General features: G+C 39.8%; 1 protein-coding gene across 3 annotated transcripts in view; it reads left to right on the forward strand.

The window, feature by feature from the left end:
- Positions 1-26,095, forward strand: part of shroom1.L (shroom family member 1 L homeolog) — a 41,722-nt gene that overhangs the window by 4,541 nt on the left and 11,086 nt on the right. Inside the window, exons 1-4 of one of the 3 annotated variants that reach the window (XM_041585026.1) lie at positions 5,359-5,370; positions 15,737-15,740; positions 22,102-24,611; positions 25,498-25,562. In XM_041585026.1, coding sequence (XP_041440960.1) covers positions 22,203-24,611; positions 25,498-25,562 — 2,474 coding nt within the window. In that variant the 5' untranslated portion in view covers positions 5,359-5,370; positions 15,737-15,740; positions 22,102-22,202. 3 annotated transcript variants of the gene reach the window in all.

Raw genomic sequence — 26,095 nt, forward strand, 5'->3', positions numbered from 1 at the left:
CGCATGGGATAGAGTCATCCCGCCTTTACTCCCCTAGGCCATCTCATTTGTAAAAGAATTATTAATAACCCACAACAATGGTGTGTTAAAGATTGCACCATTCCAGAGCTCTGCAAACCATCATCAGGGACTTAGTGTTCCCTTCTTTGGTATTATCCAGAAGGTCACACGGATATTTGATATCAGTGCTGTTTGAGGGAAACCTGCATACCCCCCTCTCCTTTTTTTTAAAATGGTATTTCTTTTTCACGGGTTCCACTTCCCGACTACACAGCTCCCGCTATGTAAAACCCCACAGGCCACCCATGCCTTCTCTGTAAATGAGGGGTTTGCAGGCACCATGTTTGCAGCCCCATCCAATGTCTAGCTCCTGTTGATCAACAACCAGTCCAATCCATGCAGACCGGAAGACAGGACCAGTTTGTTTTCCAGTGCATATGCTTCTGCATGTGGGCGAACATGGCAGCTGATGGACACCCCTTACCCATGCTCCCTATTCTCAGACCCTCCAAGTCAGGAGCACTCTGCTTCGTGGGCAAGATGGCAGCGCCCTTGACATCGCACTAATGTCATTGTTTCGGTGAGAAATTTTTAAATAAAAGAACACCAGACACCCAGGTTCATTGACTGAATATAGGTCTTTCTTGGTAAAGTTTCAGGGTGCTCCTAAATTGCTGTTTTGCCTCGATCCTTCGTTTCCTGATCTCCTTGTTCCTTACTTTGCTTCTTGCTGCCTGCTCTGATCTTTTCCTGGATACGACTACAAATTCTCTTCAATCTTTGGATACCGCTAATTGGACTTTATTGTATACAGCTTCCTTCTTGGTTTTGATTCTAACCTACTAGAACTGCTAGACCCTGGCACCCCCATAGTTGTAAAATCTGCCCATCTATAGTTACACCTGTAACTGTGGGGCTTTTCACATTGGGAGTGATGCATTTTGTGAAAGGGGAGATAACACTTAAAAATGGGGCTTAGTTTTGCCAATAAAAGAATACACCTAGATGAAAATTTGAGATGATATTTCCCACCGCTGTGCGGAAGATATTGGCACATATGCCATCACATGGCATGGTAAGTGAGGATAATGTAATCTTTTGTGGTGATAAAACAAAATGGGCAGCTTCACTCTGTCGTGAATCTCCATGGCGACAGTAAATAGCCTGCTCGCTTCAAAAATGTACTTCTCTCCTCTGCAAGCAATCTATTAAAAGGCTAATAATAGGGAGGCAAACAAGCAGCCCGTTAATTATTTTTGTTCTTTTAGCTGATTTATTTCATTGAAAAGCTTTTGATCCAGATGAAACGAAAGAAATTCCGAGCTCCTCGGACACATCCTTTTTTATCTTTTTTTTTTTTTTCCAAGCGCAGAAATAGAGTACATGGTGTACGGTGTCTTTGAGAAGATTCACCCCTCAGTCTGGCTCTTTACTTAGCGAAGCTTTTAATGACTTGTTTATAAAAGCACTTGCTTAATGCCGCGGTGACATAGTGACACATTTATTCATGAGTATAAAGTTTTCACAAATTTTTTTTTTTCCAAAGAAACTCTGAGCTGGGACTATCCCAGAAGGGTTTGGAGCAAAGTCTGGATGCTGATCAAACATCATCTGCAGATCTGTGTCACCCTTGATAGGCCTCATGGGAGAATTAAGGGGGTTTGATCAACCGACATATATCATATCAGACTGTCTATGGTTTTCCGTTTAGAACAGTTGTTAACTTTGATCCCATTTGTTCATGCGGTAGGAAAGCATACATTGTGCTCTGTGGTATGTAACCCAAACGTTGGTATGTCCCCCTCCCTTGAGCTTTATATTCACCGCACAGCCGCTTTGTGCTGAACAAAATAAAACTTCATTTTTATAGCCGGTCATCGGATTTCATCCCCACCCTTCTTTGGCATGCTTGCCTGGCAACTGCCCGTGTGGTACGGCAAAGCTTCTACATTCTGATGCTCTGATTAGGAATTCCAGATTCTGAAATAATGCTCCTGTTCTTTTGCCCTGAAGAGTTCAGCGTTAATGACCAGTCCAGGCATAGTTCAAATCACTGAGAGATTTATAGGGCAATGGCCTCCTCTATAAAATCTTCCCAGCTAAATTCCAATGCCGGATACTTCTATAATGAGGGTAGAACTATTTTGTATTCTGCTATTGCACTGGTTATAGAAAGGCACTATTTCTGACTATCATGCTTGATGTTTGCCGACAGTTAGAAATTTCAGAATCCCGATTTAAAAGAAAATGAAAGTGGATATTTGTGAAAAAGTATTTTGTAACAATCCGGAAGAACAGTATTTGCTGTATACAGGGATTTGGGATATTTCTTTGTACCAATACAGATTGTACAGATTGATATATTATACTTCTAGCCTTACAGTTGATGATCAGCAATAATTACTTATTAGCAGGGAAAGAAAAAATGCTTTCGCCAAATGCAACTTGTTTTTTTATTTCCAGTTTTTAGGCCTTGTGCACATAGTTTTTTGTTATTGCAGACATTATGCAGTCATTTTAGTGCTTGCACTGATACCCAGAGCTTTGTGTTGCAGCAGCTGTATTCCGACTGGGAGAACGGACAAGCGTGTTCTCATTGGTTTAAACACCACAATTTCAATATCATTTGGTAGATGCAAGTTCGGCACAAGCGCTTAGATCTCATGTGCCCATTATTGGAATGACTGTAGTTGCATATAAAATGTTGGTGTGTAGGAGTCCCTTATGTGCATCTAGGGTTGCCACATTTTCTAGAAAGAAATATCAACCTCCCTATATTTTTATGTTTATCAAATACATTGGTATCAAGTATCATTTTTACTGGACAAGCTGGGACACTTGTCGGACTGAAAAATACCTGTTGGGCCTGGCCAACCCAGACCCACTGTCTGCCCTGCGGTGAGATTAGAAGACGAGGTACGTGGTGCTTATTATTCACATCAGGACTTAAGTGGTGCTGCTGTGGGCTCATCTTTCTTTGTGGTATGGAAAACCACTAATAATTGAACCCTTTTACCAGTTCTTCACTGCTTTCAGTCTTTATCAACCAGCAAGAATAATATTACAAACAAAGAAACTCAAATAGAAACTAGTCCTAGTGTAAGTGCCACACCAATTTGTACTTCTCACTCTGTGCAGTACTTCTCCTCCTCCTCCTCCACCTCTCCCCCCCACCCTTCACACGTCATTTATACCTCAAAGCCTTATTGCATAAATTTACAATGGCATCCAGATTATGTGGTAGTGTTGGCTCCTGTGGGATTCTCAAATATCATCTATGACAATTATACCCGTGGCTGCAGGTGGAAAGGATCATTTCAACACTTGCATCTATTGTTAGGATAAAGCTCCATGGATTATTTAATCCTAGCAAGGTTACCCGATAATGTTATAGCTCCCAACAAGACTTCTAGTTTTATAGAGTAACTAAATCTCCGCTAGAGACAAAGGAGTATTTGCATATTTTTATGAAGAAACATGTTTTCTGTAGCTCGTGCTTCAGTGACTAATGCTGGATTGATTCTCTCCTCCTTTAATGTGCTGCCTTCTGTCCCAGTATCTGCAGTTCCAATACAAATAGAACTAAATCAACTCTGTTAGTTTTAATATTTTAATAGATTAACCTTTTCTTGGTATGGACACTTTTGTATGTTTATACCTTAAAGGGGACCCGTCACCCAAACAAAATTATTCCAAATCCTATTTTATCATGTTAGTCAAGCAAAATGAACTTTAATTACACTGTATAAATTATTTGAATATTGTTTCCATCAGTCTGGGAACTCATAATTATATTAACCAGGAAGGAGCCATTTTGTGGACACTGTTATTAAGGCAAGTCTTGTATCACCTCAGAATCTTGTTTGTGCACCAGGGGACAGGGACCCAATGTCCATCCCCATGCCCTGGTTACACAATTAAATCGTTAAGAGAGCTGGGGAATGTGGAGAGAGCAGTGACATCTAGGAAGTGCTGAATGGAAAGTGAAAGTAATTGTTTGCCCCGCCCCGCCTCTATGCCTAGGCATAGAGGCGGGGTAGGCAATATTTGATTGACAGCTGATATTTTTAAATGAGTTTACAACAGCTATGAATGCTTTAATAAAAAAAAAGAAATTGGCTTTCATATTTAATTTAAAAAGGACTTTTAGTATACAGATTTTTATATCAGGGTGACGGGTCCACTTTAAAGAGCAACTTTTACAATACCCTCGTCAACGCCTACTCTCCATTATACGTGTCATACTGTAGGCAAAGGACATTTCAATGAGAGCAAACGCACACTTTGGGGGGATAAAATGATAAACAAATGCCCCTACCCAACGGTGTCCATGTAATTTAGGCTATAAACCTTTAAACTGCTGTGTTAAGTGTTTTAGGGCTAGTCCACACGGGGAGATAGCGACTCGTTTGCGGTCGCGGCGACAAAGCGCCGCGACAGTCGCCGCGACCGGCGCAGGCGACAGTTTTGTATGGGCGCCTATGTAAAAACGCCTGTGCTAACCACACGAGGCGATGCGCTTTTCAACAGTCGCCTGAAAATGCCTCGCCAGGCTTTTTCAGGCGACTGTTGAAAAGCGCATCGCCTCGTGTGGTTAGCACAGGCGTTTTTACATAGGCGCCCATACAAAACTGTCGCCTGCGCCGGTCGCGGCGCTTTGTCGCCGCGACCGCAAACGCGTCGCTATCTCCCCGTGTGGACTAGCCCTTAAGGTCTGGACTGGGACAAATGTACCATAGACAAACCATTTTTGGAATAATATTAAATGTCCTCTTCACCTTTGTGCAACATCTCAAAACATGCATTATAAAATCCGTACAATCCGTCGGCTCATTATTATGTAAATAAATGATCATTTGGCCTGTGATGGCCCAACACATGCGTGGACTGACTGCATAGGTCCACTATTCTGATTAGTGCAGTGGTCCCCAACCAGTAGCTCGTGAGCAACATGTTACTCTTCAACCCCTTGGATGTTGCTCTCAGTGGCCTCAAAGCAGATGATTATTTTTAAATTCCAGGCTTGGAGGCAAGTTTTGGTTTCATCAAAACCAGGTGCACTGCCAAACAGAGCCTCAATGTAGGTTGACAATCCACATAGGGGCTACCAAATGGCCAATCACAGCACTTATTTGGCAGCCCAAGAACATTTTTCATGCTTGTGTTGCTCCCCAACTCCTTTTACTTCTGAATATTGCTCACCAGTTCAAAAGGTTGGGGATCCCTGGATTAGTGGTTAGTGAATCCTCAAAGGTGCATGGATTCCTCATAGGCTCTTATATTGAATGTAGATTCAAGGCATGTAGAGTTGGCAGCCCCACACGGTGGCTGGTCATTTTGTGTTGCCAGTTTTAACAGACAGACAGAAATGTATCATTTTAACTGTCCCAAGATCTGTTCTCTCTTTAACTTGGCATCCTTTCAGTTTACAAAATTATTTTTATTTATTTATCCAATCCACTCTTTGTTCTGATTGACTAGTAACTGGTAAACTGGGCCTCTGGGATGAAATGGGCTCTGTCATTAAAAATAGGTCTGATGTTGTGTTTATTTTTAGGAGCTGAAAAGAAAGGAACTGATACAAACTTCAAAAATTCTGATAAAAAATAATTGTATGACTTTACTGACCCTGTAATTCAGAAAGGTTGATACAGTTTTCTCTGCATTGCTGTGTGGTTCAGTGCCCATGGTTAATTTAGATGCCATGATAAGAGAGCAGATGCAGTTTCTACATGGTTAGTATCAAGTGATCTCCATGCCCAGTGCCTTCAGATTCTCAACCAGCTGCTATGGAGATGCTCTCGCTTTGCACATGCCGAGGTTAATTTGATATCAGGCTTTTTGTTTTTTGGTATTTTGTTGACAGGTGCTTTTATTCCCAAGGCTTCTCTCACACAGATATACAGCAGAAGTCACTTCTTAAAAATAATTTTATGAGAGTTTAACATAGAATATCCAAGAAAAGGGTGGCACAGGTTTCCAAGTTGAATAGATAGTCCAGATGGAGTTGAAAGTTAGACTTTTTCTCATTAGAACTCTTTTTTTATTGCACAGCATAATATTTCATTAGTAATATTTTAATATGGACTCCAGGTGTGTCGACCTAAGGGCTTTTTGCTGCTATTGAGTTACAATTACAAATTCTTACTAATAGGTGGAGGCTGTCGGGAAATGTATTTCACGTAAATAGGAAGCTGGAATTGTGCGAGTTTATTCAGCTTTTGTTTCCATCCCTGTTAAAAAGTAACCATGTGCCGTGTCTTTTTTTTTTTTTTTCGTCTCCCAAAGCCGTTTACAATGAATAGTGTATCCTTTACCAAAGTGTTACAGGGTGCAAGATGGTTCTGCAAAACTGAAGTCATATTCCTGTAAGTTCCATTCATTTTCATGCTGCGCTAATAGTGCACATTCTACAACACCCAAGGGTGTTACTTGTGGGCGTGAGGGGGTTCTCCGCATTCTCACTAGTCATGCAAATCAGTTATTCTATTATTTCATTACAGCAGTAAATGGATCCATACTGAATAGATACAATAAAAGAGAACCTTGACATAAAACCTTTGAAGCAGTGAATGCTAGTGAGCAATGGTTTATTATTGGGTATTTCAGGTATAGTTTGGTGGGCTGACGATGTCTCCAGGAACTAATTAGCATTTTATTCAATCATCTGTTGCTTTGTCATGTTCGGTATTGTTCATGCATTGTCAAGAAGACTTTGTATTTATAGTGATATGATGAGATACAGTTTTCATTAATATATTCTCTGCCATTTTGTTTGCCGTTTATCCCTGCACTGTATCCCATTTTATTTATTATGTCCAGTGCCTGAGTACTTTTGGACAGTACCTGAGGACATTTTTTAATTTTAAGATACTTTAACGAAGACTCCAGTCCCTGTGGCCCCAGTTCTAGAGCTACTTTTTAATTCTGTTGAAGGATTGTGAAACTTCTTATAAAGCCATTGCGTGTGGTTTTCTTATTGCGGGGGGATTTGGCCAAACAGCACAGCCTCCATTACGGCTATTTTGAATCTTCTCCGTAACTAAATGCCGCTTGCCTTGTTTTATAATTTATTTAAGATGAGCTCACAAAGGCTCCTTTGTCCATTATGTTATATGTGCAACAGGATCTCTTGTAGGTTCTTTGGCTGAGAAGTGCTGTTAGGCCTCCTGCAGAACCACAGAAAGAATCTGATGAAAGCTAAAGCAGGTTTGGCTCAATAGCTTTAGAGACAAATTTCCTCTTTATAGGCCTGTATTTTATTTAAAATCCACAGATCAGTGTGCGAAGTAGAAAAAATTGCATGTCTAGTAGCTGGCCTGCTTGGCATTTTCGTTTCCCTTTCAATTAATTGATCAGCTTGTACAGGGTTTTGCAAAGAATGAAATTGGTGGATCTTTGGTTTCATTTACCGTTTGACCAATGATGGCAGTTTTTCAGGGAAATATTGTCCTGTTGACTTTTATAGCCAATTGTGGCATTCATTTAAGTTTCAAATAAATATATAAATTCTGTATCTTTTATTTATGAGAATAATACACAGGCAACAGACTGAATTAGCAGCTTATTGGCTCATGTATGGGGCCCTTCAAAGTGTTTCCTCGACTGGTATCTGGATGAAAATTGGCCTGATATTTATCTGGCAGTTTTGAAGATTCTATCGAGGTGAGGACCATATTAGCTTGTTGAAGTGGTCCTTACTCTGATGGCCTGTATCTGGCATACTGGTGAAAGATCAACACGTTTGGTGACCTAATATTAATCTATGGCCAGCTTTACTCCTGGGGTAGGGAACTAAAGTAAAGTGTGTCTCTGGCCTATACCCTACTTAGTTTGCATCTGGAATGGATAGCAATGGAAATCGGAAGAGGACTAAAGTCTAGCAAAGAAGAGGCAAGCCTGAGCTGTGGGGAGGGGGGTTGTATTTTTTTAAAAATGAATACAAATTTATCTCTGTGCTGCATTTTGTAGCATACTGATGCTATACTAATGTTACATACAGATGGAGCAGACTTTTAGTCTGCTTCATTTCATGGGGTGAAAAAGTGCAGACAATGCTTCAGCCAAGTCTGCTTCATCTAGGTAAGTGGCTATATGATTTCAATAATGGAATATAGCACATAGGCTCTTATTGTATCCTCTTCCTTCTGACCTGCAGAGTCAGTGTGATTGGAGATGGGATCATTTTGTAACAATATCCCTCCCAGTCGCTTTGTTCCAAAAGCAAGGAACTCCTGTCTGGCTTTTGGCTAACCTAAAGGAATATTCTATAACAAAACCCTCGGATGGCTGTTTGAGGGTGTGATGCAATACTGACATCTGTTTAAAGGTGTTAGGTGTGCGTATGTATATATACATACAGAAGAAACCCCATTTTCTGTTACCATATTTTTTGCCAGCAGAAGTGGCTGATGCTGTCAGGCAACATCTCATTTCCAATACACAAGAAAAGCTGCACACCCATTTTCGGACACTTCTCTGGCTTGAGTGCCATGAGTTTAGTAGTACAGCCTTAGAGCAATGGCATTTCAGGGGTTTATAGGTCCCTGAGCTGGTGATGCAGGTGATTATTCATTACAAACTCTTGACTATTAATTGCCTGTACTCTGTGCTTTTAGGTGATTGAGGATGATTTTGGAGAGCCAATTACCCTGTCTATTTCCCTTAAAGGAGAAGGAAAGCTACGGAGGCATTTTATTGCCAAAAGATTAGCTGCGATAGTGCAAGCTAGAATGCTATATTTATTCTGTAGAATGTTTTACTGTACCAGAGTAAAAAGCTCTAGAAGCTCTGTTTGTTTAGGATAGCAGCTGCAGTATTAGCTTGGTGTGACATCACTTCCTGCCTGAGTCTCTCCCTGCTCATTCATAGCTCTGGGCTCAGATTACAGCAGAGAAGGGGGGGGGGAGAGGAGCAAACTGAGCATGCTCATGCCTGGGGCAAGGGGGTTTAAGCTGAAGGCAGGAAGTCTGATACAGAAGCCCATGTGTACACAATAGAAGGTAAGAAATGCTGTGTTTCTTTTGACAGAGCAGCACTACTTTGAGGGTTTACTGCTGTATTTAGGTGGTACTTAATTTTAGCCTTTCCTTCTCATTTACAATTAGTTTCCTGCCTCTGCTGATCCTAGTAAATGGATATGTATGACATCTGCACATTGCTCTGAAGTATGTTTATCTGTTATTTTATTTTATATATTAACAGAATTTCATACTGAAATGGGATCTTTTATCCGGAAACACAATATCCAGAAAGCTCCAAATTACTCCATACACTCTATTTTATCCAAATTATCCACATTTTTTTTTTAAATCCCTTTTCTCTGTAATAATAAAACAGTACCTTTTACTTGATCCAAATTAAGATGCAATAAATCCTTTTTGGAAACAAAACCGGCCTATTAGGCTTAGTAGACTTAAGGTATGAAGAACCAAATTACAGAAATATCCATCAGCCATAAAACTCCAGGCTCTATGCATTCTGGATAACAGGTACCCTACCTGTACCATGTTTTTCCATTGACAATATCTACACTGATAATCTGTTACACGTTTTGTCATTGTGTAAGGTCTAAACCTAAATATGTTGCTCTAGTTTCAACTGTTCACAATTAGCCTTTGTGGTCCATGGCAAAATCAAACTTGAATAACAGGGAGAACTACAAACTGGAGGTCTAGAGGTGGGAGGCCATCACCTAGCTTAATCAAAAACCAAAGAATTGGACGGCACTCCGATCAAATGGAAATCAGGTTTATTACATACTCCTGAGGGATCTTACGCCTTACGCGTTTCGGGATTCAATCCCTTAATCATACCTACATCCAAAGCAGTGCAGACAGGTTATATACAAGACGTATATAGCGACCCCTATTGGGCTCAGCGTTGTAATACATTTAAAACTCACATGTTTTATTCATCACAATAAAAACAATATCCTAAAGGTAAAAACCTTGTTTGTATATTAAAACCTAGCTTACCCGCACTTTGTATGTACGTTTTTTTTTTCTAAGGACAAGTGCCAATATGCCTTTTTTATATCGACTTTGCAGCAAATGTAGGTTTGAGACCTCACTCACGCAGCTGCTGTCTCCCAGCCCTAATGCAGAGACACTTCTTGGTCAGCTGTTACTATTCAGAATTTGTCTGTGTTTCACAAGCTGAAACACTATATTAAACTCAAAGCTATAAACTATTAATGGCCTTCGTTTAGAGCAGGCTTTTGTTATAAAAGAAGCCACACAAAAGTCTGAGCTGTTTAGCGCTGCTAAATAGATTAAACCAGGGATGTCTAACGTGTGGCCGCTACTTCACAGCAGTTGACTCTGGTTTCATATTCTTCAGATAATTGGAACATGAGTGCAATAAATTCATTTATGGATCTCATTACTCCAAGGATTAGTCTTCTGTGCCATCAGCTGATACACAAGAGCCACCTAGGTGCCAGTGCCAAAATCTGTAGCATTCGAAGAAACTGGCCAAGCATTTGGTGAGAAAAAATGAACAGTCAGATGTGTCTGACAAGTAAAATTCCTTAGAAAGCTGTGTTATGTCACATCAGAAATGGTGCAGTTTTGAAGAAGAGATGTGCCCCCCCCCTGTTAATTTTACCCTTCTCCTTTCATTTAAGGGGTTATTCATCTTCAAATTAACTTTTAGTATGATGTAGAGCGTAATATTCGGAGACAATTTGCAATTGGTTTTCATTTTTTATTATTTGTGGTTTTTGAGTTATTTAGCTTTTTAGTCAGCAGCTCTCCAGTTTGCAGTTCAGCAATATGGTTGCTAGGGAACAAATTACCCTAGCAATCCTACATTGATTTGAATTAGAGACTGGAGTATAACTAGGAGAGGGCCTGAATGGAAAGATGAGTAAAATACTTGGCCAGTTTATTCAGCAGCTCTCCAGTTTGCAGTTCAGCAATATGGTTGCTAGGGAACAAATTACCCTAGCAATCATACATTGATTTGAATTAGAGACTGGAGTATGACTAGGAGAGGGCCTGAATGGAAAGATGAGTAATAAAAAGTAGCAATAACAATAAATGTGTAGCTTTACTGAGCATTTTTTGTCAGTGACCCCCATTTGAAAGCTGGAAAGAGTCAGAAGAAGAAAGCTAATAACTCTAAAACTATAAAAAAAAACAAAAGAATGAAGACCAATAAAAAAGTTGCTGAGAATTAGCCATTCTATAATATACTAAAAATTGGAACCCTTGAAGTCATGTCACTTCAAAGCTGTGGACAGTGGAGTATTTTGTTTAGTATGGATGCTTATATTATAGGTTTATATATTGTATATATCATATGTTTATATATTGATGCAATATTTATTATTTAAATTATTTCTCAAAGCTGAATATGCAAATTATGAATCAGATTCTGTTCTTTATTTAACCAAAGCTTTTGTGGAGGAATTTGCTCTATGTCTGCATCCAAAATTATGAATTCAGTGCATCCCTAGTGTACACTCTTTGAGGGACATTCACGAAGATGTGTAGTTGCACCAGAGTCCGCTTCACCGCACTTTGCCAGGCGTATTTTCGCCAGCGCTATGCAAATTCACTAAAATCTGAAGTTGCGCTCAGGGGAAGCGTAAGATTGCAAAGTTGCGCTGGAGTTAATTCGCCAAGCAAAGCGAAGCTACGCTATCGATGCTTAATTTGCATACAGCACCAAATTGAAGTTACAATGGAGGAATATGTAGCATCACTACACAAGCCTGGGAAACTTTCAAAACAGCAAATAAATTTTTTATTTTGCCCTACACATGTGCCCACTGTATATTTAAGGTGCCATGAGTTAGGAAATGTAGGGGGGAAGGAGGGTAGCCCCAAAATTTTTTTTGATCTTTTTCAGCCTATCACCCATAAAAAAAGAAAAAACGCCCTTAGAATTTTTTTTAACTTTTTTGGAAGCAATCCCTATCTACTGTATTGCACTTCGCCTGGTCTAAGGCGTCGAAGGAAGTCTGGTGTAAAAGGTAGTGTTCAGAAAAATGCGCACTTTAGTGAATTTGCGTAGTTACATCCGTTGCGCAAATTCGCCAGGCATAAGGGTGCAAAATAACACTAGCGAATTTACGCCAGCGTCCGTTAGTGAATCGGCGAATTAACGAAAATGCGTTACGCTAGCGAATTTAACACTAGCGTTAGGCGCTTCGTCATTTTGTGAATTTGCCCCTTTGTCTGTAAATACATTGGCATTTTATAAATTCTTCTTTGTAATTCTGCAGTGTTGGTGGGTGTTTTTTTTTTTTTACTGGTTGGGAGTAAAGGTGGTCCTACATGGACTAATAAAAGCTGCTTATTGCCCAGTGTATGGGCTTTCCCGACTGTTGCCAATTGGGCATGTTAATAAATCCCATTCAGGACCGGCCTAGGGCCCCGATTGGATCAGCCCGATATCATCCACTCAAGGTGGCAATATTGGGGCCAGATCCACTCATTTAGCAATCTCTCCAAACAAGCAGATCTGCTCATGTATGCCCACCTTAACCCAATGTCAGCACACAAGTAATTAGTATAAGATTTTTGGCAGAAATAACCTTGCAGCGTGTGCTATAAAGTACATTACAATCGGGAGAAACATTTTCAGTTTGTGTGAAAAGTTATGAAAATTTAGATTTTTTTTTTCTTTAATTAAAAGAGTAGTCAGAATACAAGTCCTATGTATTGGTATTGGGTTCGTGTTTAGTAAAGGTGTATTGTGGTCAAAGAATCATGGAAGTAGACATGCAGATATATACCCCTGTGAACGGCTGTGCATCCAGATCCACTGGTTGATTGGCATGAATACAGATTCGAAGAAATGACCATGAACAAGGCCATTTTGCACTGCGCTGTAATCTCACATTGTGTGGGGTTATGGAATCTTATTTCTGATTATATTACAAATAGTTTTCATTTATCAGAGAAACTAATGCTGATCTCTTCTCATCTGGCTGTGGTTACTTCTTGTTTAAAGATATTTTTCCTCATTAGAGTGAAGTCTTTGTTTTGTGTGTTGACATTTGCTCTGTTTGGCTGACGAGATTTACAGTAGATGTTTGGCTTCTACAAGCATTTCATTGTTTCGAGGGCATTCTAATGCCAACCCTCACCACAAAGTTCCTCGGCATTCTTCTGGCGGGTCAGGGAATGCTTGATCTCTGTTTCAGAGCTGAAATGAGCGCCCAGCAAAATACCTTTTGTTATGACTTTGGTAAAATATTAACTATCTTCTCGCTGAGTTTCGGCTGTGGATGGAGCGAACTATGCAACAACAGGACAGCGATTAGTAGAGGTGTACACATAAAATAATTCAACTAGACAAGATATCACTCACAGTTGGTTGGCCTTTTCCTATTCTGTGCTGCTTATGAAATTTTTAGGGATATTAAATCCAGGGGTGTACCTGTCAGGATTGTATCTTTGTCCAGTGCAACCCTAGGCATTGACGGAATTTCCCCCTTTTGTTCCCTTTGGCGAAAATGCATATCCCACATTAAAGGACAAGGAAAGGCTTAATATAATATCGAGTGCAGGGAAAGGCCTACCTCTGTACAGCATATCTGTGCAGCCATTTCTCCCAAGCATGCCTTTGTTTACAAGATGCATAGGCGACAATTTACCAAAAGCTTCAAATGTAGAACGAGCGCTCACCAGAATTCAGCGTGCTTCTCTGAAGACCAAGACTTAAGCTGGCCATAGACGCAAAGATCTGATCGTACGAATCAACGTACGATCGGACTTTCCCATCTCCCGACCCACCATTAACCATTCAGATCAAAGTCTTACTATTCCGATCAAATAAAGTAGTAAAAGAACAGATCAGCCGATGTTCTACCCCTGACGGCAATCGTACGATAGTTATGTCTGACAAAGCTGGTGACAGTCTCCCACTGAAAATCGTACGATCGGCAATACATGCAGAGATATTATCGGCAGCCGACAGAAATTTTCTAACCTGTCCGATCGACCAAACGACGATCTCTGCCGGACGAAAAATGTCGGGACTCTCCACACACAGTCCGAAAATCGAATGAATCCACGATTCGTACGATCGGATTGTTGTGTCTATGGCCCGCTTTAGCTGCAAGCGATCTTCATTGCCTTCGGTGCATGAGCATATCCTAGCTAATGGGAGCACGATTTTTTACTGTGCCCCCGTCTTTCTCCTGCGCTGATCTACTAATGGAAAGAAAGACTGCACTGAATGATTATAGACTTTACAGAAGGTTTTTTTTTTTTTATTTTAAAAAGTCACGATCAAGGAGGGGGAAGTGAAACAAATCAAATTATCATATCAGAAAAAAGGGTTTCCTTGTTCTTTAAGTACCTTATGCCCACCATGTATCACATGGTCATTCACTTGGACCTGGGCACTCTATGCATTGTGCCTAATGCACGAAGCTAAGAAAACTGCCACAGTGTTGCAGAGAACTCCTTTAGCGGAGAGCAGGTAGACACTGGCACTAGTTGTGTAGAGTCTGTGGGCCATAGCCAGAGCATAGCAGCACAGGGGATCTCTCTACATGTTGTTCCTGGAAAATCCTTGAGAATAGGCTAAGAACTGTATCCTATCAGGTGGTACACTCAAAGGAGGTTCAAGAACCACTTGTGGGATTATAGTAGTCAATTGTTGGTTAATTGGTGTGAAATATCTATTGTAAGTAGGGTGCATTTGTCGTGTATGATTAATGTGAAGCAGTCACTTACATTAGAGTATACATTGTTTCCGATGTTGGGGACTGGGTCTGCTGTGTAACAGCAGGCATCTCAGGAATTTGGGCCAATATTTACCTATGGTGTTTGCACTTTGATAAGAAATAAGTAACTCATGACTATGTACATGACATAATGTTCCCAAGCAGCTAACACACTCTGCTTTGTATTTCACACAATTATAAATCATAGCGAACAGATCAGTTTTACAGGGATCTCCAAGGGCAGAGACCCAAAATACTGTCATTCTTTAGAGCAATTCCTTTCTTAATTATGTAGACACAATCAGTCGTAAAGTGAGTTGGGGTTTTGTCGTGGAATAAACAAAACTGCAGGTGCAATCAAATCCTTGTACATTTTGACAACCGACTATAGAGCTCATCCTGTGCAAATTCCAGATTCAGTCAAAAAATGTTACCATTGCAACACCTTGGTACTGTTTGCAGATACGCTTGTTTGGAGAGGTCTTCGGACGAGCAAATCTTGCCCCGATACGCCCACCCTGAGTGGGCGATATTGGGCTGATCCAATCATGAGCCCTGGGACCCAAAAATTTGATCACAACAAGGGGAATGCAGGTGGTCAGTGTGTGGGCCGTTTTTAACATACTGATGCAGTCCTTGATCCAACTGGATTTTTTAACATGCCTGATCACCATCTTGGCGATTTCTGGGCAGATCTCAGTTGGGGGGCCCCATACACTGGCCAATAAACTGCCGGCTTGGTCCATAGGCAACTTTTGTCAGCCCGTGTATGGCCACCTTAAAACCATTACTTAGTGGCTTCTGTGACAGATTTGTGGTGTCCAGTGTGTTTGCCTAATTTTGGAATGTTTGTTGCTTTTAATCTACCATTTTATTTGAAACAAAGAAGAATGTTAGCCTGTGATGTTAGCTATATAGTAAATTGTATTAAATATTTGTAAGGTTTTGGGGGATTCATTTACGGTGTATGCTAGAGATGTGCGGGCCAGCCCGATACCCACGGGTCGGGCGGGTTAGGGCTGACCTCACACTCCTCTTCGGGGGTGGCAGGCAGGTGCCCGTTGAGCTCTTCTCCTGCTCTCCCCGTCACCTTCAAATGCCGACTTCCGGCTTTAAAGTTGCGTGCCTGCTGACCCCGCCCCTTTTGTGACATCATTGACAGCGCGGGTCTATAAAAGAAACCCGGAATTCGGATGTGGACTGAGGGAGGGCGGATTAGGGTCGGGAAAACCCCGACCCGCACATCACTAGTGTATGCCATCACAAATGGGGTATGGACACATGCCTGCTAGTAATGGTGTGATGGCTTTTTCACATCATAGGATATAACATCATGTATGTGGCCATCACAAATTGGGTTAGTTACACCCCATGATGTCGCAGAATAGGTGTAAACAAACACTATGAAAAGAGTGGAAACACAAATACAGCCCTTGTTCAATATATGTCATTGTATATGACCTTTACATGTCATGTTGGTATCAAATGTTCACTGTTAATGGTTTTTAAAACTCAAGCTAAAAGAAAAAGTGGTTGTGGTTGTATATGGGTGATACATCATCATTTGTATTTCATAACACAGAGGGAAAAAATGTCTGTGACCTATTTTTATTCACAATGCAGTGACACTTGTCACATATCAAGTAAGAGGTATCAGGTATGAGATTTCTGGATTGCCTTTCCTTTACATAACAAGTCCTTTTATCCTGAGGATCAATTACAGATTGCCGTGTCTCAGAATACATTGGAATCCCTTAAATATTTTGGCAGGATCAAGTATTGATATTGAAAGCTTGTGCAGCTCTGGCGTGTGTGGGTGTAATATATTGAAAGTCAAACTTGCTAGGAAAAGTGAAACGTATAAGTTTGCACATATAAGTGGTATGTCACTTGTCCTGTCTCTCGAATAATATGGTTTAGCCACCATCTAATGTAAAAAACAAAGAAATGGTTAAAAATTGTAATCTTGCTTCTTTTGGTCAATTTTTAACCAGGTTTGTATTTGTTTTGCTGGCTGAACAACTGATCCCAAGCTCATGTATCAAATGTTTCAGGCAGAGAGGATTTTTCTTTTGTGTCTCCAGGGCGCTATCGTTCTAGTTCAGATCATTTGTTAACTTAAAAAGCAGCTGGAATATGGTGAGAGGAAGCCGGGCAGAAGATCAGGTGAGATACTGTAGGTACCATTCCCTTATAGATGTAGTTATTATTTTTACCAATTCAGTTCTAATGAGGTTTTGGACCCACTTATACACATGGTCTTTCCCAACCTGTCCAAGCTGCGCCATGATCATTTATTAGAATATAATTACACAAAACAAAATGGGATTTGAATATGATGGTGGTTTATAAATACAATACCACGGAGCTTTCCGTATCTGTGTGCTTACAGGCTTCTAGGCCCGAAGGATCCGCTATTACTACTTTATGGATAGTAAAAAAATGTGTTGCAGTTAGGTCCATAAATCTTTGGACAGAGACAACTTTTTTTTCTAATTTTGGTTTGTACATTACCACAATGAATTTTTTTAATGAAACCACTCCGATGCAGTTGAACTCCAGACTTTCACCTTTAATTCAGTGGGTTGAACAAAAAGATTGCATGAAAATGTGAGGAACTAAAGCCTTTTTTAACACAATCACTTCATTTCAGGGGCTCAAAGGTAATTTGACAAATTAAAAAACTGAAAATTAAATGTTCATTTCTAATACTTGGTTGAAAAACCCTTTGCTGGCAATGACAGCCTGAAGTCTTGAACTCATGGGCATTTCCAGATTCTGGATTTCCTTCTTTATAATGCTCTGCCAGGCCTTTACTGCAGCGGCTTTCAGTTGCTGTTTGTTTGTGGGCCTTTCTGTCAGAATTTTAGTCTTCAACAAGTGAAATTCATGCTCAATTGGGTTCAGATCAGGTGACTGACTTGGCCATTCAAGAATATTCCACTTTTTTGCTTTAATAAACTCCTGGGTTGCTTTGGCTGTATGTTTTGGGTCATTGTCCATCTGTATTATGAAACGCCTCCCAATCAATTTGACTGCATTTAGCTGGATTTGAGCAGACAGTGTCTCTGAACACCTCAGAATTCATTTGGCTGCTTCTGTCCTGTGTCACATCATGGATAAACATTAGTGTCCCAGTGCCACTGGCAGCCATGCACGCCCAATCCATCACACTGCCTCCACCATGTTTTACAGATGATGTGGTATGTTTAGATCATGTGCTGTTCCATGCCTTCTCCATACTTTTTTCTTGCCATCATTCTGGTAGAGGTTGATCTTGGTTTTATCTGTCCAAAGAATGTTTTTCCAGAACTGTGCTGGACATCCAGGTCTATTTGCATTGTTGAGTTCACCAGAGCTTTCTTTATTTCTCAGGATGTACCAAACTGTAGATTTTTCCACTCCCAATATTGTAGCAATTTCTCTGATGGTTTTTTTCACTCTTTTTGCAGCTTAAGTATGGCTTGTTTCACCTGTATGGAGAGCTCCTTTGACCGCATGTTGTTTGTTCACAGCAAAATCTTCCACATACAAGCACTTCCCCTCAAATCAACTCCAGGGCTTTTATTTGCTTCATTGATAATGAAATAAAGAAGGAATTGCCCACACCTGCCCATGAAATAGCCTTTGAGTCAATTGTCCAATTACTTTTGAGCCCCTAAAATGACGTGATTGTATTAAATAGAGGCTTAGTTCCTCAAATTTTTAGGCAACCTTTTTGTTCAACCCAGTGAATTAAAGCTGAAAGTCTGCAGTTGAACTGCTTCTGAGTTGTTAAATTTAAAATTCATTGTGGTAATATACATAACCAAAATTGAAAAAAGTTGTCTCTGTCCAAAGATTTATGGACCTAACTGCATATCCAGTGCTGTGGAGTAATTAAAATAGAATGTAGTGTTGCCTGCAGTTAAGAAGTTAAGTACACATACAAGGCATGTTATCACTGCCAAAGCTCAAAAATATAAACATTGCTTGGTAATTCTAAACCAAAATCAAAGTTAAACTACATAAACCAAAAACAATTTGAAAACTCAAAACAACTTATATATTAATTTAACCTGGCATATAACTGTTAAAGGAGAAGGAAAGGCTAAAATGAAGTAAGCTTTATCAGAAAGGTTTACACCAGTAAACCCTCAGGTATGCTGCGCTGAGTCCTCTGTCAAAAGTAACACTGCATTTCTTTCCTTCTATTGTGTACACATGGGCTTCTGTATCAGACTTCCTGTTTTCATCTTAAACCTCCAGGGCTAGGGCTTGAGCACGCTCAGTCTGCTCCCCTCTCCCCCTCCCCTTCCTGCTGTAATCTGAGCATAGAGCTATGAGTGTGCAGGGAGAGACTCGGGCATATTTGTCTTTATGTCGAGGTTCGTAGTGTTGACGCATATTGTATTTTTTGAACACAGCCACTGAATCCTGGCATACCAGACAAACCTCTCTCTCCTTGCACTGCATGAAAAATTAATAAAATCAGTCCAAAGAATATTTATATATTAGCATACACTACCTAGCCAACCATTGGTGCTCTAGTTTGCAACCAGTCCTTAGTCCTGGTGCCAACCGTTGGCTCTCTGTGACGTCACGCGCAGTCAGGTCTACTCTATCATCTTCCTGCTCCTTCACCTGACGGCCTGAGACTGGCAGCGCTTCCAGGCCGGGTTAATGACCCTAGATCTCAAGTGATGAGCTCCAAGGTATCTCCCAATGAACATTTGATATATTCCTCTCCATACCTTAAGTCTGCTTAAAAATAATTTAAACATTAAATAAACCCAGTAGGATTTTTTTTTGCCTCCAATAAGGAATGATTATATCTTAGTTGGGATCAAGTACAAGGTCCTGTTTTATTATTAAAGAGGTGAAGGAAATAATGTTAAAAAACTTTAATTATTTCATTAAAATTGAGTCTATGGGAGATGGTCTTTGCGTAATTTGTAACTTTCTAGATAATGGGTTTCCAGGCAATTGTTCCATTATGTGTATTGACTATGAGGCTATCATTTAATAATCTTAAAGCCCAGTTCATTTCTGGAAAGTAAAGGGTACTTAAAATGAAAAATATGTTTTTAATTTTCTCACACATGTTTGAGAGACTGATTTGAAATGTCTAAGTTGTCCCTGATCTCCATATACCAATGGTGCCAGCACATTTTTCACATTTTTGAGTGACAGAGTTTCACGAGGTAACTAAACCACTCAACGGCTTAGAAAACAATACCATCATTTTGTGTAAGTCGATCCTTACAGGAAAGCACCAGAAGATCCTCTTGGCATAATTGTACACAAAGCAGAGCCAAGAATACAATGTTTGTAGCAGTTCCTGTTCAGTTTTTATTCAAGCTTTTTAAACTGAGAAAAATGCTACCAATCTTAAACAGTGGGCAGAGAAATCTTAGTTCATTTGTATTAGAATCTGTTTTTGGTCTCACTGGTTTCCTCTGTTAAAAAGGCAGGACTTTGAATTCTCTCCATTGATTAACAGTGAATCTATTTTTTTTATATTTATCTTCACTTTACAAGCACAGCTTGATTTAACTGTGAGTGAGCAATTCTCATGTGATGACTTGTGGTATTGTTTGGCAGGGCAAGGTATTTCCTAAGTGGACAAAAACTGAGAATTTTCTGAAGGCCATTCAGTTATTGAGCATGTGATATGGCCTTGCATAAGGATGGACAAATAAGTCTCATGAGATCAGGCTGGATAAATGAATGCTTCACACAGTATAGGAAGCCAAATGACATATCCTGTCGGCGAGTAACCTCCCAATCGACATAGATTAAGTAGGTTGTTCTATGAAGAGCAAATGACTGAAGAGAGATCAGATGTTGGTTGGACACAGAATAATCAGCAGTTTCACAAACGAAAGGTCCCTGGAGAAAGATACTGTAACTTATAGCATGGAGGAAACTGGTATCTTGGGAGTTTGTAAACATTGTATGTTTAGAAAAATGTTGTTTTCATTTCTAAATTACAATGATTATACTGCAAATAATTCACTCTACCATATAAAATGTTATTCCTGAACCAACAAGTATATTTTTTTTAGTTATAATTTAATATTAGTTAGTAATATTGGTGTGTAGGCAGACATCTTTGGTCATTTTGCCTGATTCTGTGCTTTCAGAAAGAGTGCTTTAGGATGGAATTGCTTTCAGGCAGACTGTTGTTTCTCCAACTCAGTGTAACTGAAGGATTCGCAGTGGGACATGGATTTTTACTACGGAGTACTATTCTCATATGTACCAAGCAGCTGTTAACTTGTGTCAAGGAGCTGTTGTCTGGTTACCGTTCTATTGTTAGGATGGGCGAGAAAGGGAGGGGGTTACATCACGCCAGCTTGCAGTGCAGCAGTAAAGAGTGACTGAAGTTTATCAGAGCACATGACTATTGGCATCTGGGAAACGGACAATATGTCTAGCCTCATGTCGGATTTCAAAATGAAATATAAAAAAAAATCTGTTTGCTCTTTTAAAAACTGATTTCAGCACAGATTTGTGATGGAGCAGCACTATTAACTGACATTTTGAAAGAAAAACCCCATGTTTTCTTGTGACAGAATCACTTTTTAACTTCTAAAGGGAAACCTGATGCAGACAGTTGATTAATTTTTCAGCAGTGCTTGCTAGACACTGCCTGACCTCTGTGGTTATTTCAAATATGTAGGCCTTTCTTCACTTTCAAACATGATGAAAGCATCCAGCTCTTAGTAAGGGGCAGTATGTCTCTTTTTTTCAACATTAGTACAAGAAATATGGGATAATTTAATTAAATTAAATCTTAAAAGAATTGTTCAGTGTAAAAATAAAAACTGGGTAAATAGGCTGTGCAAAATAAAAAATGTTATGTATAAAGGCTATAGTGACTGGATGTCTAACATAATAGCCAGAACACTACTTACAGTTTTGCAGCTCTCTTGGTTTCCACTGATTGGTTACCAGGCAGTAACCAATTAGTGACTTGATGGGGCCAAATGGGTCTGAAACTGTTTGCTTTTGAATCTGAGCTGCATGCTGAGGATCAATTGCAAACTCACTGAACAGATATGTCTCATGTGGCCCCACTTCAAGTCGCTGACTAATTTGTGTTCTATTCTGTTACACATCACCTCACAGCCATTATACATTACATTTTTGTAACCATATTAGAATATTTTAGTTATTTTGCACAGCCTATCTATTTACCCAGTTTTTACACTGAACTGTTCGTTAATTAATATGTATGCTCTGAAGCAATGTAACCCTCCAATGAAAATCATAGAAAATTGGAGAAGCCAGTAGAAGACATGTCATGGCTTAAATGTTTATGGTCAAAAATAAATAAATAAAAATAAATATAATGCTTGTTTTTACAATTAGAGTGCATTATTCCCTATGTCCATGATAAATAGTAATGCTTACATTCTGTTTTCTTTTAGGTGTTTGTTTTTGAGCTACGCAGAAGAAAATGCCAGTTCTCCATAAACATCTTGAAGAATTCTAAATAAATCTCTTCAGTTTCAAAGGGCCTCAGTCAGTAATGTCAGCTTTTGGCAATACAATTGAGAGATGGAACATAAAAAGTACAGGAGTCATTGCTGGTCTGGGACATTCTGAGAGAATATCGCCTGTAAGATCCATGACCACATTAGTGGATTCAGCCTATAGCTCATTTTCTGGCAGTTCATATGTTCCAGAATACCAAAACTCATTTCAGCATGACGGCTGTCATTATAATGATGAACAGCTTTCTTACATGGACTCTGAATATGTAAGAGCCATCTATAATCCTAGTTTATTAGACAAGGATGGTGTATATAATGATATAGTGTCAGAACATGGAAGCTCAAAAGTAGCACTGTCTGGAAGATCTAGCAGCTCTTTATGTTCTGACAACACAACATCTGTTCATCGAACTTCACCAGCAAAACTGGATAATTATGTTACTAACCTGGATAGTGAGAAAAATATTTATGGGGATCCAATAAATATGAAGCATAAGCAGAATCGCCCTAACCACAAAGCTTATGGCCTCCAACGAAATAGTCCCACAGGAATAAACAGTTTACAGGAAAAAGAAAACCAATTGTATAATCCATCAAATTTTATGGAAATAAAAGATAATTATTTTGGTAGATCTTTAGATGTTCTTCAAGCAGATGGAGACATTATGACACAAGATTCATATACCCAGAATGCCCTATATTTTCCTCAGAATCAGCCAGATCAGTACAGAAACACACAATATCCAGGTGCAAATAGAATGAGTAAAGAACAGTTCAAGGTAAACGATGTACAAAAAAGCAATGAAGAAAACACAGAAAGAGATGGACCATATCTGACAAAAGATGGTCAGTTCGTTCAAGGCCAATATGCATCAGATGTAAGGACAAGTTTTAAAAACATAAGACGTTCCCTTAAAAAGTCTGCGTCCGGAAAGATTGTTGCTCATGACAGTCAAGGTAGCTGCTGGATTATGAAGCCAGGTAAAGACACTCCTTCTTTTAATTCTGAAGGGACCATTACTGACATGGAGTATGATAACCGTGAGCAGTGGGATATCAGGAAGTCCAGGCTTAGTACAAGGGCAAGCCAAAGTTTATATTGTGAGTCTAATGAGGATGTCTCCGGCCCTCCCTTAAAAGCTATGAATTCCAAGAATGAAGTTGACCAGACACTCGGTTTCCAAAAAGATGCAACTGTTAAGTCTATTCCTTTGTTATCTCAGCAGCTTCAACAGGAAAAATGTAAAAGCCACCCCCTGTCTGATTTAAACTGTGAGAAGATTACCAAGGCATCAACACCTATGCTGTATCATCTTGCTGGAGGGAGACATAGTGCATTTATAGCCCCTGTACACAATACAAATCCAGCTCAACAAGAAAAACTAAAGCTTGAGTCAAAGACTTTGGAAAGAATGAATAACATTTCTGTACTACAGCTAACAGAGCCAAGACCAGATAACCATAAACTCCCAAAGAATAAAAGCCTGACACAACTTGCTGATCTCCATGACTCTGTAGAGGGTGGGAATTCTGGCAATTTAAATTCTTCAGCAGAAGAGTCCTTAATGAATGACTACATTGAGAAACTGAAGGTTGCGCAGAAGAAAGTACTGAGGGAAACCTCGTTTAAAAGAAAGGACTTGCAGATGAGTTTGCCTTGCAGATTCAAGCTAAATCCACCCAAAAGGCCCACCATTGATCATTTTCGATCCTATTCTTCATCCAGTGCAAATGAGGAGAGTGCGTATCTCCAGACAAAAAGCTCTGCTGACAGCAGTTACAAAAAAGATGACACTGAAAAGGTTGCAGTTACTCGAATAGGAGGACGGAAAAGGATTACAAAGGAACAAAAGAAGCTGTGTTATTCAGAACCAGAGAAATTAGATCACCTTGGGATTCAAAAATCTAACTTTGCATGGAAGGAGGAACCCACTTTTGCAAATAAGAGGGAGATGAGTGATTCTGATATTAGTGCAAACAGGATAAAGTATCTGGAGAGCAAAGAGCGAACCAACTCATCTTCAAATCTTTCTAAGACAGAACTCAAACAAATCCAGCATAATGCACTGGTTCAATATATGGAGAGAAAAACAAACCAAAGGCCCAACAGCAATCCACAAGTTCAGATGGAAAGGACGTTGTTGGGATTGCCAAATTATAATGAATGGAGTATCTACTCCTCTGAAACCAGTTCAAGTGATGCTTCCCAAAAGTACCTAAGGAAGAGATCAGCTGGAGCATCATCTTCATATGATGCCACAGTAACGTGGAATGATAGATTTGGAAAGACTTCACCTCTTGGACATTCTGCAGCAGAAAAAACTGCTGGTGTACAACGCAAGACTTTCTCTGATCAGCGCACTTTAGATGGCAGCCAAGAACATCTGGAAGGTTCTTCCCCATCACTCAGTCAAAAGACCTCAAAGTCAACTCATAATGAACAGGTACTTCTACAGTTTGAAGGAGTATTGAATTATTAATGTGATATGTGATGTGTCCTTATTACTAAAGACATGCCTCTGAAGGGTTAGTCCACACGAGGAGATTCGGGGAGATTTAGTAGCCTGGTGACTAATCGCCTCTTCTTCTGGGCGACAATCTCCCTGAACTGCCTTTGTGTGCCTTCCCATCCGCTATAATGAAAAGTCGCCTGCACTAAAGCACACGCAGCACTTAGTTTTCCCAAGTCGCCCGAAGTTTCCTCGGGCTGTTTGATTTGATTTGATACAATAGTTGCCAATATTCCCACAGATGCTGCTGAGAAATGCATCATTTAAATTTCTCAAAATTGTAACAGTTTAGAGTCTGAGCCTGGATTACTGAGCTGCCAGGCTCAAATACCAGAGACACGAACATTAAACTTTAAACTTCAATTTTGGATAACCGATAAAAAATTAAAAATGGAAAGCAATTGAAAAAAAAAATCTTTATTTCTGATGAACAATCTGAAAACAACTGAACTGAAAAAAGTTTATGCTTTTCCAGGCAGGTGATCTCTAGTATAGTTCAGGTTAAATAGTGATTTGCAAGAAATTGGACACCATTGCATAAAAACTGCCACCGGTTAAAGGGGAAGGAAACCTATTCGGCGCAAACCCCCCACCCCCCCTCCCCCCTGGCCTACCCGTCCCGCTGGGCAAATGCCCCTAACTTGTTACTTACCCTTCTGCGCAGGTCCAGTCCAGGGAGTTCACAGACATCTTCTTCTACGCGATCTTCTTCCTGCCGACTAGGTTTCCTTCCCCTTTAAATAATAGAAATGTCCTATTTATACAAGTGTAACATGTACAATGCCAGAGTGTAACTTAAGTTCATTTTTATTCATTTCAGGTCTCTTATGTGAATATGGAATTTCTTCCCTCTGCACATTCCAAGAATCACATGTATAATGACCGGTAAGAGAATAAAAGTGCAATTTCTATTCCTGTAATAATATCCATTTTTCAAAACTGCTGGAAGACTATCAAAGCATTACTGGATAGAAAGATTTCTGGGGTTGGATGAGGTTATGCCCATCCTCTTTCAGCAAATAACTACCATAACAGATATCTTATAAACAGGCTTTGGCTAAGCAATTACTAGATTAGCCATAAGATAATAATTGCTTATTCATCATCACTTGTCACGATTCTATTGGCCTGCAAAACTCCTCAAGGGAATAACACTGCTGTGAGGTAATGTTTTAAAAGGTGCAAATTTAGCTCCAGGTATAGTAACCTGGGCTTGTGTAAACAAGGTAGAAATGTACTTTGTATTTTGTTGATATGGTATGCTTCCCCAAAAAGCTGCTGATACGCTTAGGAGTATGGTCAGATTTTAAACCTGCAGTGCCACCTGCTGGGCAGTTTGAATTTGCACCATCATTATACTCCAATTAAAGTCAATGGGACAAATTCACTAAGCCGCGAAGCGCCGAACGCTAGCGTTA

This window comes from Xenopus laevis, chromosome 3L, assembly GCF_017654675.1.
Source record: "Xenopus laevis strain J_2021 chromosome 3L, Xenopus_laevis_v10.1, whole genome shotgun sequence".
In the NCBI taxonomy this organism is placed as follows: domain Eukaryota; kingdom Metazoa; phylum Chordata; class Amphibia; order Anura; family Pipidae; genus Xenopus; species Xenopus laevis.